The sequence below is a fragment of the Rhinolophus hipposideros genome (assembly GCF_964194185.1).
Source record: "Rhinolophus hipposideros genome assembly, chromosome: 11".
NCBI lineage: Eukaryota > Metazoa > Chordata > Mammalia > Chiroptera > Rhinolophidae > Rhinolophus > Rhinolophus hipposideros.
Genome location: NC_138057.1, coordinates 51,497,772 through 51,517,109, shown reverse-complemented (window position 1 = coordinate 51,517,109; position 19,338 = coordinate 51,497,772). Strand labels below are relative to the sequence as shown.

The 19,338-nt window shown below is 38.9% G+C and overlaps 1 protein-coding gene and 1 pseudogene across 7 annotated transcripts in view; one reads left to right on the top strand and one right to left on the bottom strand.

Moving 5' to 3' along the window:
• UNC13B (unc-13 homolog B) overlaps window positions 1–15,830 on the bottom strand; it is a 180,744-nt gene extending 164,914 nt beyond the window's left edge. For 5 of the 6 annotated variants that reach the window (XM_081067497.1, XM_081067503.1, XM_081067504.1 and 2 more), the window contains exon 1: window positions 15,484–15,830. In XM_081067497.1, the coding sequence (XP_080923623.1) occupies window positions 15,484–15,505 (22 nt within the window). In that variant the 5' untranslated portion in view covers window positions 15,506–15,830. The remainder of the gene's footprint in view (window positions 1–15,483) is intronic. The other variant, XM_081067498.1, reaches the window with a different exon arrangement.
• LOC308505390 (small ribosomal subunit protein eS1-like) lies at window positions 2,810–3,616 on the top strand (annotated as a pseudogene). Its single transcript has one exon. The product of its transcript is annotated as a small ribosomal subunit protein eS1-like (transcript).
• Window positions 15,831–19,338: the final 3,508 nt, after the last annotated feature.

Sequence of the window (19,338 nt, the reverse complement as noted above, 5' to 3'; positions counted from 1 at the left end):
TCATATTCTGTTCTATATCATAGCTACATTCTCTCCTGTCTTCCCCATTAAGAGTACAAACTAGTTGGAGGATAGACCACATTTGTTTATCATTGTGAGCAACACAGTATGATGTCTACAATAATGGCTTAATACGTGTTCACTAAGGCCACGTTGTGCTTCAGCTGAAAGCAGCAAGGCATGTTAGGCTAAGTTCACATGGAGCATGGGACCTTACTCCCCTGAATAAACTGTTGAATCCACAACAACAAAAACTGATATGCATACTAAACGCATATGCAGTTCTTTTACCTAGATATACTTAAGACTAGTAAATGTTAAAACCTTCAGGTGTCATTTGCCCAAGGCCAGCAGACCAGACCTAGCCAAGTAGGAAAGTTTACATTTTGATCTCTTGAGTTGACTTGATCTAGAATGTCCCAATGTAATGATTACCTTTCTCACCTTACATGAAAGGTGGCCATATTTCAGTGGAAGCCCAATTAATTCCCAGGTATGTTTTACATCGTAGGTCAGGATTTATGAATAGTTATCAGCTCCTAAGCTTTTCACAACAATGTACCTACCACTATACGTTACCTGAGTTTTTTTAAAACTGCAAGGGTACTTTCATTTCTACTGTCAATTTGACCCTCCCTCCAATCCAATGAGACTGGCACAGGTCTTACAGTATCTTTCCCATGTGACAGAATATGATTCTGAATGAAGTTAAGAGACTTATGGATAAAATTTTTGTCATTACCTAGTGAGACTCAAAGCAGAGTTCTCTTGAATCCAAAATCCTGGATTTTCCATTATACCACATGTCCTTGCAAGAAAAAAAAGGAATTCAAGTTGTAAACACTATTAAATTAGAGCCATAATGAACTCTCTATAAAACGCCTGCTATAATACTGCCTCCGAAGACATACCAAGCAAACAGAAACCGCAGCTGTAGTGAGACTGATTCGCAACCCACAGTGCACAGTCATCTTCCCCTAAATATTATTTATAAAACACGACTTCTTTCATGTTCCAAAGCACTATCCAGACTTACTGATTGTGTAGTATAGAAAGTCAGAAAAATCTAAATTCAGCTTTATGGTACATAAACGTACTAACTTCTGTGGGCCCAGTGTCCTCATGTATAAAATGAGACTACTAATAAAGATAAACTAACAAGGTTATTATGAGAAATATTGATCCTTACCTGCTTATTAGAGAGCTTGACAAAGAGTAAAGGCTTACTAAATGTTAGCTTCAGCATTTCACCGACTCTAAGATGGTGGGATATTTTCTCATATTTTAAGAACTCTGAAGTCAAAATGTGTCTTAAAAACAATAATATATCACAGCTCAATCAATAGTATTGTTTCTCAGTGGTACATAAAATCAGGATGCAGCTTACAATCTCTGGCATCTTGTAATCAATGAAATGCATTACACTATGATGGCCGTGCTGAGTAAATGTTTACCCTGCCACCATTCCTCCACCCAACAGATGCACAAACAGGCCAAATCTACACCTCAAACCTTGATCTCTCAAGTCAGGTTTCCAACTGCAACACACGGACAGACTGCTAGCACCTCAAATGTATCAAAACCAAATCATCATCTCCACAGAAGCTGTGGAGAAGCTTTTTTTTTCTGTTTCCTACCCCAGTTAATGACACCATAATGAAAAATCTGACTCCACCTCGACCTCCTTCCTCTTCCCCTCCCAGCTTAGGCCTTTCCTGTCTCCACTGGAATTAAAACATTCCATTTCTACTCCCCGTTTTATTTTGTTCCTCTATTTTAGAAATTACCAAACTGTATCTTGCAAAATATTTAGTTATACACATGGCTGTCTCCCCATCTTAGCTCCTAGTTTCTTGAGGGCAAGGCCCATTTCTTACTTATTTTCTATACCCAGGGTGCCTAGTTCAATGCCTCACCCACAGTGAAATGCTCCATATGTTTATGGAACACATCACATCCTCTTTGTTTATAAGTTCCAGGACACATAAGCCTCTATAAAGAGAGAAAAAAAGGGACTATCCACGAGTAAAAGTTGTTATAACTTACAAAGGGATTTCACACACATGATCTCACTTAAGAGTTTAATTCTCAATTCTATGCGGTACATTGAACAGATAGTAACACTTTTGACTGGCTTAAAAACACTTAAATTGTGTGTTAAAAGTCAAGAGGCTTGCCAAAACTTTTTAGTGGAAGAAAAAACAATTCAAACTCAAATCTAATTACACATCCCATGCTTTTCATTTACAAACTTCCATCCTTCTGCCCTTTCCTCAGTCTCATTCCTACTAGCTGTACTCCTTAATGTGGCCTACAAAGCCGTAGTTGGGCTCTACCTATCTCCCCAGCCACATCTTGACGCATGTTTTCCCTTCCTCTGTTCTCACTAGCTACATTTGCCTTCTTTCAGCTCTTGCTCCTCACTACAAGGCCTTTGCACATACTATTTCCTCTGCCTAGAATATTCTATTCCTTCCCTCACCTGGTTAATGCCTCTCCCACATCTCAGTTCAATCTTCACTTCATCAGGTAAGGCTTCTTTGACCTGAGTTAGTAACTTTCCCTATCACAAGTTCTCATAAGAACATGTACTCTCCTTTATAACACAGTTGTATTGTTTCCTAGTTGTAATTTTATATTAATTTGTATAATTCTTCTTTGCTGACGTCTAGCTCCCTCACTAATCTATATAACCTGCAAGATGGCAAGGATTTTTTTTTTTAATCACAATTTTGCCTCAAGTACAATACTTGTTGAAAGAATGAATGAATGGCCCTTTTGGTTCTCTGAACAGCACCATGGCGTCAGCAAGAACAAGCACCTTATGAAGGCAGCAAAAAGGGAGCCAAGAAGAAAGTGGCTGACCCATTTTCTAAGAAAGATTGGTATGATGTGAAAGCACAAGCTATGTTCAATAAAAGGAATATTGGGAAAACACCAGTCACAAGACCTCAAGGAACCAAAATCACATCTGATGGTTTCAAGGGCCCTGTTTTTGAAGTGAGCCTTGCTGATCTGCAGAATGATGAAGTTGCATTTAGAAAATTCAAGCTAATTACTGAGGATGCTCAGGACAAAAACTTCCTCATTTCCATGGCATGGACCTTACCCGTGACAGAATGTGCTCCATGGTCAAAATAATGGCAGACCATGACTGAAGCTCACGTTGATGTCAAGACTACCGATGGCTATTTGCTTCATCTATTCTGTGGTGGTTTTACTAAAAAAAAAAAAAAAAAAAAAAAAAACCCAAAATAAAAAAACACAACAATCAGATTTGGAACACCTCTTAGGCTCAGCATCAAGAGCTCCACCAAATCCAGAAGAAGATGGAAATAAGGACTCGAGAGGTACAGACAAACGACTTGAAAGAAGTGGTCAATAAACTGATTCCAGGCAGCATTGGAAAAGACACAGAAAAGGTCTGTCAATCTGTTTATCCACTCTATGATGTCTGCTAGAAAAGTCAAAATGCTGAAGAAGCCCACGTTTGAATTGGGAAAACTCAGGGAGCTTCATGGTGAAGGTAGCAGTTCTGGAAAAGCTACTGGGAATGACAGGTGCTAAACTTGAACAAGCCAATGGATATGAGCCCTCAATCCATGAATCTGTTTAAAATTCAGACTTTCAACGGTGATAAAACCTATTTGTGACGTTTTAAAAAAAATCGACTAAATGAATGAAACGTTCAGCACTCTCCTCAAGCTCGCTAAGTCATCCCCACCACCTTACTTTCAGCTGATAAATCTTGCACCCTACTTTGTTGAGAAATCAGGTATCATCTCTCCCTACCCCCTTCTGATCTTGACTTTCCTTTTCACAGATTCCTTCTCTTCAAGCTCTAAACATTCAGATCTCCTCTCTTACAATCCTCAACCCTTCTCTTTATCGCAAAACTTCTGAATATGTAGCCTACACTTGCTGATTTCACCTCTTCACTTCCTAAATACCTCTCAAGCACTGTAATAGGACGCCTACTCTCACACTAACGAAACTGCTCTAGTTTTCAAATCCAATGATGCTGTTTTTTTATCCTCAACCAGTATCATTCATCTCTATCAACTGATCATTCCTTCCTGAAACTCCCTCTACTCGAGGATTCAGACACCGACACAGCATTCTCCATTTTCCTGTGCTTCTGACCACACCTATCAATGCTTCTTCTGTCCATTCCTTTAGCTACATTAGCTCATTTTTCTCCTCTTTTATCCGCAATAGGCAATTTTATTCAAGCTAATGTCTTTATTACTAAATACCTACAACTCTTAAATATTTATCTCTAACAAGCCACAAATGGACATTTTCAAGTACCATTTTCAAGGGTCATCTACAGCAAGATTATTGATACTTTCAACTCCACATATCTTATATGTAATTTATCTTACAGACACCATAAACTCAACTGAACCTGACAACTTCCCTTTCTCCCTATGTATTTTCTTCCTCAATTGAGAAGTCTAGGTTGACTTCCAACTTCCTGATTTAGATGAATAGATGTCACAGAGCCAGATGAGGACCGTTCATACTATTTTTACATTAAAATGGATTCACTCTATGCTTGGGATAGTGCAAATCATTTGCACAACAATCATCTCAGCAATACTTAGCTGTAGATCATTTCACCACCTCTAGTACTATCATCCTCAGTCAAGCCATTTTCCGTCTCTCAGCTGCACTACGCCATTAGCGAGTCTCCACCTCTCACCTGGACACTTCAAATGGGCCCTCTGCTTCCAACATTGTTCGCCAGGGCTTCCCACCTTCCTCTGTTCACCACAAACTAGCCATTTGTAAAACATAAATCCAAATATCACTCTTGGTTAGAACAATTCAATGACTCCCATTGCTGTTTAGAATAACATGCAAACTCTTTGGTATAAACTATAGGATCTTATGTAATTTAGTCTTTGCCTACCTCTCTGTATACCATCCTTTCTTCCAATAGCTCTTTTCTTTTTCTCCTTCCCCTCAAAATATTTGCTTCCAATTCACTCTGCCTGAAAAACTTACCTTGGATCTCTGACTAATCGCTCCTTCTCAGAAGCATTCAGGTATCAGCTCAAATGTCACCTCCTCAGTGAGGCCTTCCTGGATAACCTTCTTTCAAATAGTTCTCCCACTCAGATCACTCTCAGTCACTTTACCCTACTTTCTTTTCTTCACTGTACTTATCATTGTTTGAAATTTGATTACTCATTAATTTTATTTCTGTATCTTCCCTTAATAGAATTAAACTCTATTAAGAATAAGAGCTTAATAAATATTTTGAATGGGTGTACAAATATTAAAGATGTGGAAGGTGAGGTTCAGTGAAGTTAAGTAACTCATAAGTGGTGGAGCTAATATATTTACCAGCTCACTTCTGTCTAAAACCAAAGCTTTTAACATCTACCCTATATCACAGTAGTAAAAGCATAGTGAGAGTTAAAGCTAGAAAGACAAGCTGGAGAATATGATCAGATAGATGATGAAGTTTAAGATTACAAAAGCAGAGAACCATTCCAAGGAGTGACACGCTCTATGATGTGATCATGGGTGTGAATAGCTGAAATAAAGTAGATATACACATTTCTATTTATATTATTTACCCCCCTTCTCCTTGGCAAGCAGATTTCCTTTACCCTTTTGCAGAGGAAGGCCCTACAAACTTAGCTTATAACTAATAGATGGTAATCATATAAGTGAGCTAGCCTTTTGATTGAATCATCTTTATCCCACTTTGAATCACATAAAAGCAATTATCTTCCCACTGTCCAACTGCCAGTCCCTCCTTAGCTGCCAAGCAGAGCTTCTTCACTCACTGCCCTTTGGTCTCTTTCTTCTCAGCATCACTCTCAATAAAAACTGTAGAAATTAATAAACAGTTGCAAGAGAAAATTAATAGCCCAATACAATCCATAGGACTATCTGTTCTCCACAGTCCCAAATAAGTACTTAATGACAGAAGTAGAAGAAACAGAAGCAGCAATAAGGAAAGAATATATGTATATTTTTTTCTTTTTGGAAATCTGTATTTCCTAATGACTAAGAACTGTTTTTCTCTATTTATATGATTCTTTAGGAGTAAATGGTTTGTATATATACACTCTAGCATTATAGGAAATATAAGACTCAAGTACATGTTAAACTACGCTACAAGGATTCAATCAACAAAATCCAGACTGGGAAACAAATGATCTAGTTTCTTCAACAAATAAATTATAAAGAATAAAATGCAAAGAGTATGAGAGATGGAGATGAAACCTACAGATTGAAGGAGACATGAAAGGCCTATCAACCAATAGCAATGTGTGGACTTTACTGTGGTCCTGGTTCAAACAAACTTAAAAAAAAAAACACAAAACAACTGTAACGTTTATGAACCAATTGGAAATCCAAACATGGGATATTTAATGGAATTAAAGAATTTTCTATAATGTGATACTGGTTTTGTGGTTATTTCTTTAATCCTTATCTTTTGGAGATACATACCGAAATATTTACAAAGAAAGTGATATGATATATGGATCTGCTTTAAAATGATACACAAAGAAGGGAGACTGGATAATGTTATTAAATAGCTGATAATGTTGGAGCTGGATGACAAGAACCCGTAGTTTCATTATACAGTTCTATCTACTTTGACATTTTAAATTCTCCACAATAAAAAAGTTTTAAAAACAAAATATAAACAGTAGTATTGAGGAATGAGATTTTCAATGTTTTTTTGGTTTTGTCTTTGGTTTTACCTCAATGTGTTCCTATATTTTCAAGTTGTCTTCTTTAGACCTCTTTTACTGCCTGTAAGCTCTGTGAAGGCAGAGACCATATCCGTCTTCTTCATCTCTATATTCTCAATGTGCCTACTGGTGTCTAACATATATAAAGCTGATAAATACTGCTGAGTGAATAATTTCTTTAGAAAAACTGTATTCCTTTTTTAAACGTATATAAATGCCACTAAATTCATTGAGGGACTACTAGGCTACTACCTTTGCTCGGCATCATAAACATGAGCTCACTGTTTCTTTCAATGAAATAATGGCCACAAATGTTAGGCTTAAATGTTGAGAAATAATTTTGAATATAATGGATCTCTTCAGGTCATTTAAAAAAGAAAAAAGGACATTATCAAGCCTGAAGGATTATCATTAAAAAATATGTATTAATGCCTGTGGAGTGGTTTAATAACCTAGCCAAAAGATGAGAACTAAGTGCCACTCTTCCTTTTTAAAACAATAGTAGAAATACAGTACTAGAATAAATTGACAGATTTTTGAAAAACTGTTTTATACTATCCACTAAAGTCAAACACATACATAACCCATGACCCAGAAAGCTTAATCCCAGATATATACGAGTATATACCCATCAGAAATACATACGTGATAGGACCAAAAGATACAAAAGTACAAGACCAGGTGGAGTATATATAATAAATGATAGTCCAACATGGAAAAAAACAAATGTCCACCAAAGGGTTTTAAATGAACTGTGGTATATTCACACAAGATACAATCAATGAAGTACACTACGGCTATATACATCAAGTGGGAGCATCTGACAACATAATGTCAAGCAAAAGAAGCCAGCCCAAAAGAAATATTGTATAATTCTATTTATGAAAAGTTCAAACAATAGTCCTCCCTATTCTGTGGTTTCGCTTACTTGTGATCAACCACAGTCCAAAAATATTAAATGGAAAATTCCAGAAATAAACAATTTATAAGTTTTAAATTGCCTGCCATTCTGCTTGGAGTGACGAAATCTCACACACTGTCCCACTCCATGCTGCTTGGGGTGTAAATCATCCCTTATCCAGCATATCCACCGCTATATACGCTACCGCCCATTAGTAGCCACCTAAATTATCAGACTGGCTATCAGAGAGAGGCCACATTCATGTAAATGTTATTGCAGTATACTGTTATAACTGCTCTATTTTATTATTAGTTATTGTTGTTAACCGCTATTGTGACTAATTTATAAATTAAACTTTATCACAGGCACACACGTATAGGGGGAAATACATAACACAGCAGGTCCTCGAATAACATCAGTGTATTCAACATCATTTCGTTACAACATTGAGAACAAAAACAATCATTTCCCAGCCAGGGCCTCTGTCTACATGTGTTTTCGCCGGGTACTCCCATTTCCTCCCACACCTCAAAGCTGTGCAGGTGAGGTGACCTGGCACGTCTGAATTGTCCCAGGCTGAGCCAGTGTGAATGCGCCCTGTGATGGAAGGGCGCCCTGTCCCAGGTGGGCTCCTGCCTTGCACCCTGAGCTGTAGGGACAGGCTCCAGCCACCCACAACCCTGAACTGGAATAAGTGGGTTAGAAAAGAATTCTTACATGTTACTGATTTTTGTTGTATGTATAGCTCATATATTTCAATGTTTACTATTAGATGAATTTAGGGTCTTTATTTAGAATTACGGTGATTCTGTGACCAGAAATACTGCGATAGGAACCTAACTATTGTTTATATCAATTAGCATGTGGTAAAATTGGTTTCATTATATGTTGTTTTGCTTAAAGTCACAGTTTCCAAGAACCTATCAATAACATTAAGTGAGGACTTACAGTATATATGGGGTTTGGTATTATTCATGATTTCAAGCATCTACTGAGGGTCTTGGAACCCATCCCCTGGGGATAAGGAGTGGGGGTACTACTGGATGTCAATTACACTTTAATTTTTAAAAAATTCAAAAAAAGGTGAAAGGTCATGCTCAGTTTTGCTGTGAACCTAAAACTGCTCTAAAAAAGATAAAGTTTGTAGTCACACAACAGCCTAGCCGTTTGTCCCCCCACACCTTTCCTTAAGGAAAGAAGAGTCTGTGGGACTGTACTTCTCTGGGACTGAATTTGTTACATCTTGTGTCTCTCTGTCTGGTCTCCAAAAGAGGGTCTGCAGCCAATGACGAGTAAGATTCCCCGGTGGGGGGGGGACAAAAAGCCAGGTGGGACCCCGCAGAGACCCCCCCCCCATGAGCTGCCTTGGAAGATCTGGGAAGGAGCCTTGCCTCCCCTCCCCCAAGCTTGAGAAAAGCTGCTGCTGACTCTGGTTACTCCCTCTCACCTAATTGTGAGAGAGGTCTTTGGAGGGATAAGATCAAGCGCTCTGTGCTCAGCTCTATAGAATTGTTGAACATGAGGGACTTTGCCCCCTAGGAAGGTGCATACCGCACCTTAGTCATCATTGGACTCTGCTTCGGCTGTTTTGGGACAAATAATTTCGATTTGAGATAATTTTCTGACGGAGTGAAAGAGTTTCACAGACCGTGTCTAAAACAATGCCACTTCCTTGTATGCTGATCAATAAAAGCCATCAGTCAGTCCGATTCGGGGCTCCAGTCTTTCAAGGCTGCGAGACCCTTGGCCCTCTGAGATTTAACTGCATTAAGTCTCTGTTTCTTTCTGTCTTAAAATCTTAACCCAAAGCCGCCCCTTCCCTCACTGCCCGTGTTGCACTGGACCTGACAAAAGTTTATTAACTTAAAAAACCTAAACTATGGTGTTGGAGTCACATAACATTAACCCTTGGGGAAGTGGGAGTAATGACTAAGAGGAAAGGTAAAGAGGAATTCTGGGGTTGTTAGCAGTGTTCTATTCTTGACCGAGGTAGTAGTCACATGTGTGTTCACATTGTGATAATTCAGTGAGCCATACACTTAAGATTTGTGTACTTTTCTGTACATATATATAGTCAATAAAAAAAATATACAAATAGCAAATCTTCTCTGACTTTTAATACACACTCCACTAGAAGAGATATATAAAACACTCCCCAAACTTAAGGAATCTTGCTTTAAAAGTTAGAAAAAAGAAATACAGTATTTTCCCACTCCAGCAGGGCCTTCTTCTGTTTATCCCAAGTCTGATCTAATAGTCCTAAGGGATTCTGGGTTTATATAGGAAAGGAGATGTTTTATATAAAACCTGTCTCGATTCCTTGGGTTATCTTCTATATAGATATGTATCATAAACAGGCAGAGAGAAGGTAAGGTACTCAACAAATATTTGCTAATGATACATAGCCCAAACTTTAAACAAACTCACATAGCAAAGTCTGAAGTACACAGTACAGGTAAAATAGGATAGAAACTCAGCCTACTAGCCTAAAGAGAACAACTTCTCGAAACCCCACTTTTAGAAACTACGCAATTACAGAATGTATTGCTTATAAGGAAGAGAACAATTTATGACAACAGCTATCTATGGCAAAGGAAATTGGTCCTTTCCCCCTTCAATGCTGCCTGGCTCAGACAAGGTACAATCAACTTCCTGATGCCATAGCTAAGTGAAAGGAACCCAGCAGCAACCCCACTTGTAAAGGCAGGGAATAGAATGTAATGTAAACCCAGCAGCAAGGAGTAAGCTGAGGCAGGTGACAATAATGTCGGAGGGTGTCATGCCAGGCGTCAGGTGGGATCTCAGCTCCCCACACAAGAACGCAGGACATGGTGAGGCCAAAAAGGAACACCCACGGAGCCATAGGTAGGGGAGTCACTATAGTCTCGCTGGTGGCTGGGCTGGAGACAGAGGAAGCAGGAGCCACACTATCCACTACCTGCTGTCCACTTCTTTCTGCCAACAAACCTCACTGGCTGCAATGCGCTGTGCTAACTGCAATCCGCGCTTGCTAGCTCAGCCACCATCTTCTTGCTAGCCCCCTGTTTGCTGCTAGTGGAGCCACGGCAGTTATATTAGAGGCCAATGGCTCACTGGTTACAGCTGACGGCCAACTAGCCACAGCTGATGGCCATCCAATCACAGTTGATGGCCATTTACTACCTGAGCCAGCGCCTTTCCACATGAGGGCGAGAGCCTGGAAACTGCACTCCTGGGTCTGTCCCCACAGGGGAAAATGAGAAGTACTTGACCAATCTGTTCTTATTCCTGAAAACTCTGAAATCATTACTATTCCTACTTTCCACAGTGACAGTAAACCAAAATAGCTGACCCTTGAACAACTCGGGGGTCATAGGTGCCTAACACCTCCCTGTGTTTAACTTTCAACTCCCCCAAAATTGAACTAATAGCCTACCACTGACTGGAAGCCTTACTGACAACATAAATAGTTAACACCTATTTTGTATGTTATATGTATTATATACTGTAGTCTTACAATAAAGTATGCTACAGAAAAGAAAATGTTATTAAGAAAATCATAATGTTCATCTGAGAGCTTTTTCAAATTGTCACAAGTCTCTAAAGAATTTTCCAATCTGTTTATTGAAAAAATCTGCGCATAGATGGACCTATGCAGTTCAAACCAGTGTTATTCAAGGGTCAAATGTTTATCTTTGGGTCTTCCTGGGCTAGAACTGACACACAACCAACGTGTCCATGAGAGTTCACCTTCTAAGAGTTTCCCAATCATATCCTTTCAGTTAATTAGATGGCTGGTAAGTGATAATAAATTATGATAAGCTTTTCTAAGGCAAATCACAACATAAATCAACGTGGTATAGTTCTCATCATTAGTGACTTTGTTTTGTTCTGTTTTAAAAACACAAGTAATAAACGTTCAATATGGAAAATAATTTTTAAATAATACGAAGACGATGAAAAAGACAAGTACAGGTCAAATCACAGGTCAAACTTACAAGAGCTGAGGTCTTTGGTCTTTTTCAAATTGTCACAAGTCTCTAAAGAACATAAAATGTTACCTACTGGTAAAAAACCTGCTTCTAATAGAGGATGCTGATCTGAGACGCTGAGGCATCTGGTTTGTTAATGGGTCCAGGTGAGTATAATTATTATGCCAAGAAAACAGCAATAAACAAATCACACAGCTTTCTAGATGGAAAGCTGATCGGAAATCTCCAAATATAAAACCTTCTGTAAAGATGTTCATTGTAGCACTGTTTATAATCGAAAATGAAAAAGTTTTGAATGTCCATCAATATGAAATTGGTTAAATTATATACACTCATATAATGGAACACTCCACAGCCATTAAAAAGAATGATTTAGACTCATATAGGCTGATTGGAAAATATATGAGGGTTGTTTTTTTAAAGTTGAGTATTACTGTATACATCCAACTGTAGAATCTATTCACACAGATGTAATGAAAATTTCTAGGATATACAAGAAAGAGTAAACAGTAGTTACCTCTGAGGAATGGGAATGGGGACAGAACTTTTTCCTCTCATTTCACATCCTAAACTGTTTGAATTTCTTATCCTATATATATTTGTTACCTTTATTATAAAAACAAAACAATGAAAGTAAGGAACAAAAAAGTTAACAATGGTGTTGAGAGGGTGGTAGGACTATGATGATTTTTATTTTCCTTCTTACATTTTTCTGCATTTTCTCAATTGCCTATGATTAACAATATATTCGCTTTTTAAATCCCCAAAACTATATTTTATTTTTATTTTTTAACAAGTCAACTGTGATCACATCTGGTTCAAATTAGAGGAAGGAAATCCATAGCTCAATTATAAATACTGGCAATTACAAAGAAATACAGAAAGACTCTATTTTCAAAATGCTTATAATGTGTTTGTAGAAACTAGTCATGAACACCAAAATTAAAGAAAACCCTTGATTTAGTTTACTAGCATTGCTCATGTGGCACTGGCTCCTATGGAAGCAAAAAGATATTAGTATTCTGAGGAAAGCTGTGCCAAATATTTGCAGAAAGATTGAGTTCTATAAAAGGATGGTTTCTTAATTTTCAAGTCTAACCTCCCACTCAATGTCAACATTGCTCTTAGAAAACTCTTACCACTCAATCTCTGCTTAAAGCGTCCTATTCAAAAAATCCTTAAGTAGTCCATTCCATTTGTTAAGAACCACCCTAATTGTTTAAATTCTTCCTTACAGTAAGCTAATATGTCATTTCCTATGACTTTGAATCATTGGTCGACTTGTCCCAGTTCTGTCCTCCGGAGCAACAGTTTTATAAACAACTTTCATCTATTATGATCCTCTCCCTTTTAAATCTTCTCAAAACTAAACCTCTCAATTCCTTCAATGGCTTCTACACTCTTCATTATTCTAATCATTCTTCTCTGAAGAAATTCTAGTTTCTCAATGTGCTTTTTAGAATCAAATACCCAAACTAAACACAAAATTCCAGATTTCATCTGACCAGTAAGTACTATTATCACCTTTGTCTGGGTCACCGTGAGCTAACTGTACAAGGCTAGTTGCCAGGCAGTATACAACTCATTGCAAAATTAATGGCACTGTTCAGACCACAAATAATTTGTTTTAAGAGTTTAAAGAGTATAAAAAAGATCACTGTAGACTGAAGAACTTTTAAACAAAAAATGTAGACTATAAGCTGGGAAAGGAAGAATACATTTTTCATAAGCAGAAAATATAGAAAGAAAACTATTTCAGGGGGTACAAATGCCAAACAGTGCAGAGGCAGGAATGAATCAAGTTCGTGCCAGAGAAAAGTATCTGTATACAGATAGGCAAGAATATAGGGCCCAAAGGGAGGACTAGAATCAGACTACTTATACTGAGAGTCCTTTAACCTGAAGGCAATAAGTCATGATTAAAGTGTTAGATCAAGAAACTGACTTTTTGATTGAGATGTCCGGGATTAAATCAATACCAGTTTGCCAATTTCTACATCAAGTTAACTGTTTAAATTTTGACTACAAGGGAAAAGTTTCTCATTCAATTCTACCCCAAGACAAACAGAGTTGTTCTACAATATCATTCATTACTTGTTTCAGAACATGAACAGTCCTAACTGCCAAAATATAGTGCAAGGAATGTCATTTTAGATTTATTTTTATCTATTTCTGTAAGTTTCCTGACGATGAATAATTTACCATTTAATATGAATACTTCTGCATAAGGCAGCTCCTTGTTTCAGTAATTAATGATCTTCAGGATTTCTATTCAAGACTCCAATCCCCCAGGTTCAAAAGAGGAGAAATTTAACTTATGAACATTAAAAGGTTAAAAGGCTGGCCAAACAGCAGAATTTCTAGACAATGAAAGCTGTCCAATGTTAGAACAAATGAAAACAGCAGCAGCTCCTTCTCTGAAGTGATTTAAATTCAATTAAGTAGGAATTTCCGGTTTAATAGTGCTCCTGCCTAAAGAGTCTTTCATGAGGACTAGCTCTGCAATACAGTGTGGCGGTAGAGATTTAAACTGTCCAAGAGACATTGCAAAACCCAATCTCTCTTGAATCCTGCTACTCAACAGTAGGGATCTAAAGGAATAGATTCCCAGCTGCTGAGAGAAATGTCTTACTAAAAGCAAAGCAAAATTCTCATTAATGAAAAATCAACCATGAAACAAGAAAAATTCTGTGTGTCTCATAATCCTCGGAAATAGCTAAATCCATTGTGGGTTAATACAGATTTAACAAAACAGTGGAAGAGAACAGGGAAAAGCAGTTCGGTTTGCCAGCAGCTGGGGAAAACGCTTATCAGAGCGATCACAAACAACAGTGCTTCTAATCCACACAGCCAAAAGAAACATGAACTCCCACTATCCAGTAAAGGATGCCAGGAAAACTCTTATGGATAAATTTTCTCTCGCACTCACAATCAAGCCACCTTATCCCATCTTGTTCAACACAAATTATGACAGGCTATAACTTGAATTTCCAAAGATCAAATTCAATGGCTACTCCAAGCCATGCTTTTTCTGATCAGATAATCTCTAAAATCACGGTCTTTGCCTTCATTCAAAACCAGCATTGAGTTTCTATGTCAGGCACACAAAAACCAGTAAGAAACAGTCTATACCCTCTTGTAGCTTAATCCATGCACCTTGCCTCATCTTAAACCTAAAGCTCCTGCCTTAAAATATCTTCTTAGATGGATCAAGTGTCCTCAGTGAAAAAGCAATGAAGGCCCTTCACTTTTAGTTACTGTGACAGAAGCTAAGTAAATCAATCAGTAATCAATCATATTCCGTACTCCGTACGTTCCGCTCAAAAAGGAGAGAAGCCAACACACCAGTGCAAATCGAATATGAGAATAATCTTAGCCTAGACTAAAAGGAAGGGGCAGGGGACACGACAAGCAATAGAGGAGTGTAAGCTAAGAAATACACTGGAAGAATGGATGCGACAGCTGTACCACTACGCGTTCAAAGAGTGATAAAAAGAACCTACTAAGCCCACTTTAGTTTTACGATGCAGGGAGGAGGGGGAATGGAGACTGCCCACTATTGTCAGACACCAACTATCCGCGGTTTCCTCGCTCGTCCACTCTCGCTAGAGGAAAGGGCCAGTCACTGTTGGTTCCATAGGACCTAGGCCTGCCAGCCAAGAACACTGTCACATGGCCACCGGAATGGAGAGGTAACAGTCCCTTACAGGAGCTTGAGGAAAAACAAGAAAGAGTAGAAAGAACTCTTTAAGTGTTTATAAATAAGTTAACACAATTGTCCCCCGAGGCACGGACGGGAAGAGAAGTTTGGAAAAAGTGGTAACCGGACCCCACTAGAAGCGCGTAGGGATCCCTCAGCGACCCCCGGCCCACCCGCAGTGCGCGCACTCACCACGCACGCAGAGCAGCGACATGGCCGAGGCGCCGGCAAGCCACCGCCGCACCCGGCCGCTCCCTCTTTCCTTTCAGCAGGTGCCTCGGCTGCTCCCGCTATCGGCCCCACGGGTCTGGCCGCTCCTCATGGTCCACGTCGCAGGCAGTGTTCTGCCGCTCCCTAGGACCCGCTCCAATTCTCACCGTCTGAGGGGATTCCCGATAGTTGTTAGTACCGGCCGACAGGCGGGGGACTGGGCGCGGCACCGCGGCGCCATCGCTGGGAAGCAGGAGCGATCAGGACTCCCTCCCTTCACTCCACACGGGATCCGCGCGAGTGCCTGGACATCGCCTACCCGTGGCCCCGCCTCCCAGCCAATCAACTCACGCCCAGTCCACCGACCCCGCCCCTCCACGAGCAAGTAGGAGTCTGGGTCCCCCTCGGCTTTCCTTACGTGCAAGAATGAAGGCAGCTCCGCCCACTAATGAGGCTTAAAGCTAAGAGGGGCGGGGCTTCCTCCTCACCTGGAATTGAAGCCGTCAGCTCCTCCCTCGAGGGCGGGCTTCCACACAAGAACAGGTTCTTTTCATTGAAGACTTTCCATTGGACTTCCTTAAAGGGTCTATCCCTTATATCTTGACGGCGTACTTACTTGTAATAGCAACAATTTCACAAAATCGTACCACAAGGCAAGTAAGTTTTAATTACCAACGACGGCAAACAAAAAGCCTACTTTTAAAAAATATACAGTAATCAGTAGGTAAATATTTACTGATTGAAGGATGGAGGGAAGATAAACTTTTTTTTAAAAAGGTTAACTTATTTGGTTGGTTGCCTATTAATTAATTAATTTATTTATTTATTTACTGGGGAATATTGGGGAACAGTGTGTTTTTCCAGGATGTCAAGTCATTGTTTTTCAATCTAGTTGCCGGGAGGTGGGGCGCGCAGCTCAGCTCCAAGTCAAGTCGTTGTTCCCAATCCAGCTGTGGAGGGCGCAGCTCAGCTCCAAGCTCAAGCCGTTGTGTTCAGTCTAGTTGTGGAGGGCGCAGCTCAGCTCCAAGCTCAAGCCCTTGTGTTCAGTCTAGTTGTGGAGGGCGCAGCTCACTGGCCCGTCTGGGACTCCAATCTGACACCTTCACTGGATCCTGTGGAAATCCAACCGGCAACCTTATTGTTAAGGGCTTGTGCTCTAATCAACTGAGCCATCCAGTAGCCCCAAAAGTGTTTTCTATAAAAGGTACTGGATCAAATGGATAACAATGGGGTGAGGGGGAATGAATCTTGACTCCTACCTCACACCATACCCAAAATTTATTCCAGATGACTTATAAAAGGTAAAATAATAAAGCTTTTAGACAATAACATAAGAGAATATATTCATTTCTTTGGGTAGGCAAAAACTTCTTAAATAGGGCATAAGATGCATTAACCATAAACTGTGAAACTGAATAAAGGAAACCTCATTTAAAATGGAGTCCAGAGGCCAAGAGGTAGAGCTCTCGCGCACTACCACTCAATGTCAACTACATACCCCAAGAGGAAAAGAATGCACCTAGCATTCCCAACAAGAAGTGTCTCTACTATCCCAGCAGGAGGATGATTTCTCCTTGCCTAGCAACAAACCAAGCCAATGGGAACTGTTGCAATTCAGCCAATGAGAAGCTATTACTGTCTTTCCTCCATTGGACTTTCTTTCAAAGCACCCTCTCCCAACTTCCTCCTTTTCCTCTATAAAGTACCATTCCTCTGCTTTGTTTGCTGGACTCGCCTATAGTTTCTGCTATAGTACGCTTGACCTGAATTACAATTCTCTGCTAATCCTGAATAAACCCATTTTTGCTGGTAAAAATAACTGGCTGTTTTATTTTTGAGGTCAACAAAAGTTAAATTGGACTATATTAAAGTTAAGAATTTCTGTTTATTGAAAGACTGTTAAGAGAATAAAAGGGCAAGCTACAGAGTAGGTAAAGGTATTTACACTAGATTTCTCTAACAAAAGAATCATATCCAGAATATACAAAGAGCTCCTACAAATAGCAAAATGAAAGACAACCATATGGAAAAATGGGCCAGGGACCTGATCAGGCAAGTCACAAAAGATAGCCAACAGACATATGAAAAGGTACCTGGACTTTACTAGCTATCAGGAAAATGCAAACTAAAGCCACAAGGAGATATACTACACATATACTAGAATACCTGAAATTAAAAAGACTGACAACATCAAGAGTTGGCAAGGAGTGGAGAAACTAGATTTCTCATGTATTGTGGGAACGGGAACTGTTACAATCTCTTCGGAAAAAATGCTGGCAGTACCTACTAAACTGAACATATACATGTCCTATGATTCAGCAATTCTACTGCTAGGTATCTACCCAACCGAAGTACGTGTATGAGACAGCCGGTTGGCTCAGTGGTTGGAGTGCAGTGTTCATAACACCAAGGTTGCCAGTTCAATTCCCACATGGGCCAGTGAGCTGCGCCCTCCACAACTAGACTGAAAACAACAACTTGACTTGGAGCAGAGCTGCGCCCCACACAACTAGATTGAAAATGACTTAACATAGAGCTGATGGGTCCTGGAAAAACAAACTGTTCCTCAATATTCCGCAATAAAAATTTTTTTTTAAAAAGTACATATATCAGTCAATAAATTTATTTTTTAAATGCAAAAGAAGGATAAACATCAATTCAGGATAGTGGTTACTTCTGAGGAGAGAAGATGAAGAACAAGGGAGAGAAAGGAATGAGATTAAGTAAGAAGGGGTATGTAAAAGCTTCAACTTTATCTGAATTATTAATTTCCTTAAAAGAGAACTTGAAGCAAATGTGGTAAAATATTAAGATTTGATAAAGCTGTATGAGAATAATGTGGGTGTTTGTTATAGTATTCTTTATAATTTTCTATATGCCTAAAATATTTCATAAAGAAATTTTTTTAATCTTTAGAAGAATAAAGACTCAGAGAATGTTTAGGAGACATTGATTTTTAAAAACTAGATTGTAATGCAAATATACAGTATGCCAATATTGTGTATGTAAACATACCACATATACACACACATAAATTGATATGATGTAATGAAACTGGCACTTTATCTCTGTGGTACGCCTTTTCAAAACCCATCACCATAGTCTAATCATGAGAAAAACATCAGACAAATCCCAACTGAAGGACATTCTACAAAATACCTGACCAGAAAACTGTTAAGGTCATCAAAAATAAGGAAGTCTAAAAAATTATCACAGCCAAGAGGAACTTAAAGAAAAATGACAACTAAACATAATGTGCTGTCTCCTGGATGGGTTCCTGGAACAAAAAAAGGATGCAAAGTAAAAACTGAGGAAATCTGAGTCAAGTATGGGCTTTAGTTAATGTATCAAGATTGGTTCATTAGTTGTAACAAATGAACCATACTAATGTAAGATGTTAATCATACAGGAAATTAGGTGTGGGGTATATGGAAACTCTGTACTATGCTCACAATATTTCTGTAAAAATAAGATTTCTAAAATTAAAAGTTTATTTCTTAAAAAGTCAAGTAATTTATCCAAATTCATAGCTAGTAAATACCCAAACCAAAGTTCAAGACTGTCAATGACTTCAAACCTCTGTGCTTTTTCCACTACACAAAACCGTTCTAACTTTACTTTTTCCAGGATTGTATCAATATTTGTATGGCTATCTAAAACAAATTCCTTAAGGGCAAAGAAAAAAAACAATTTTTCCCCCTGGCACACCATTAGTGTTCACTAAACTAGCTTAAGTTATTTAGTGACAGAACGAAAGTCACAGAGACAGACTTAAAGAATCTGAGACTTTCAGAGAACTTGATCAGGTCAGATCTACCATACAGCCATCTCCATACC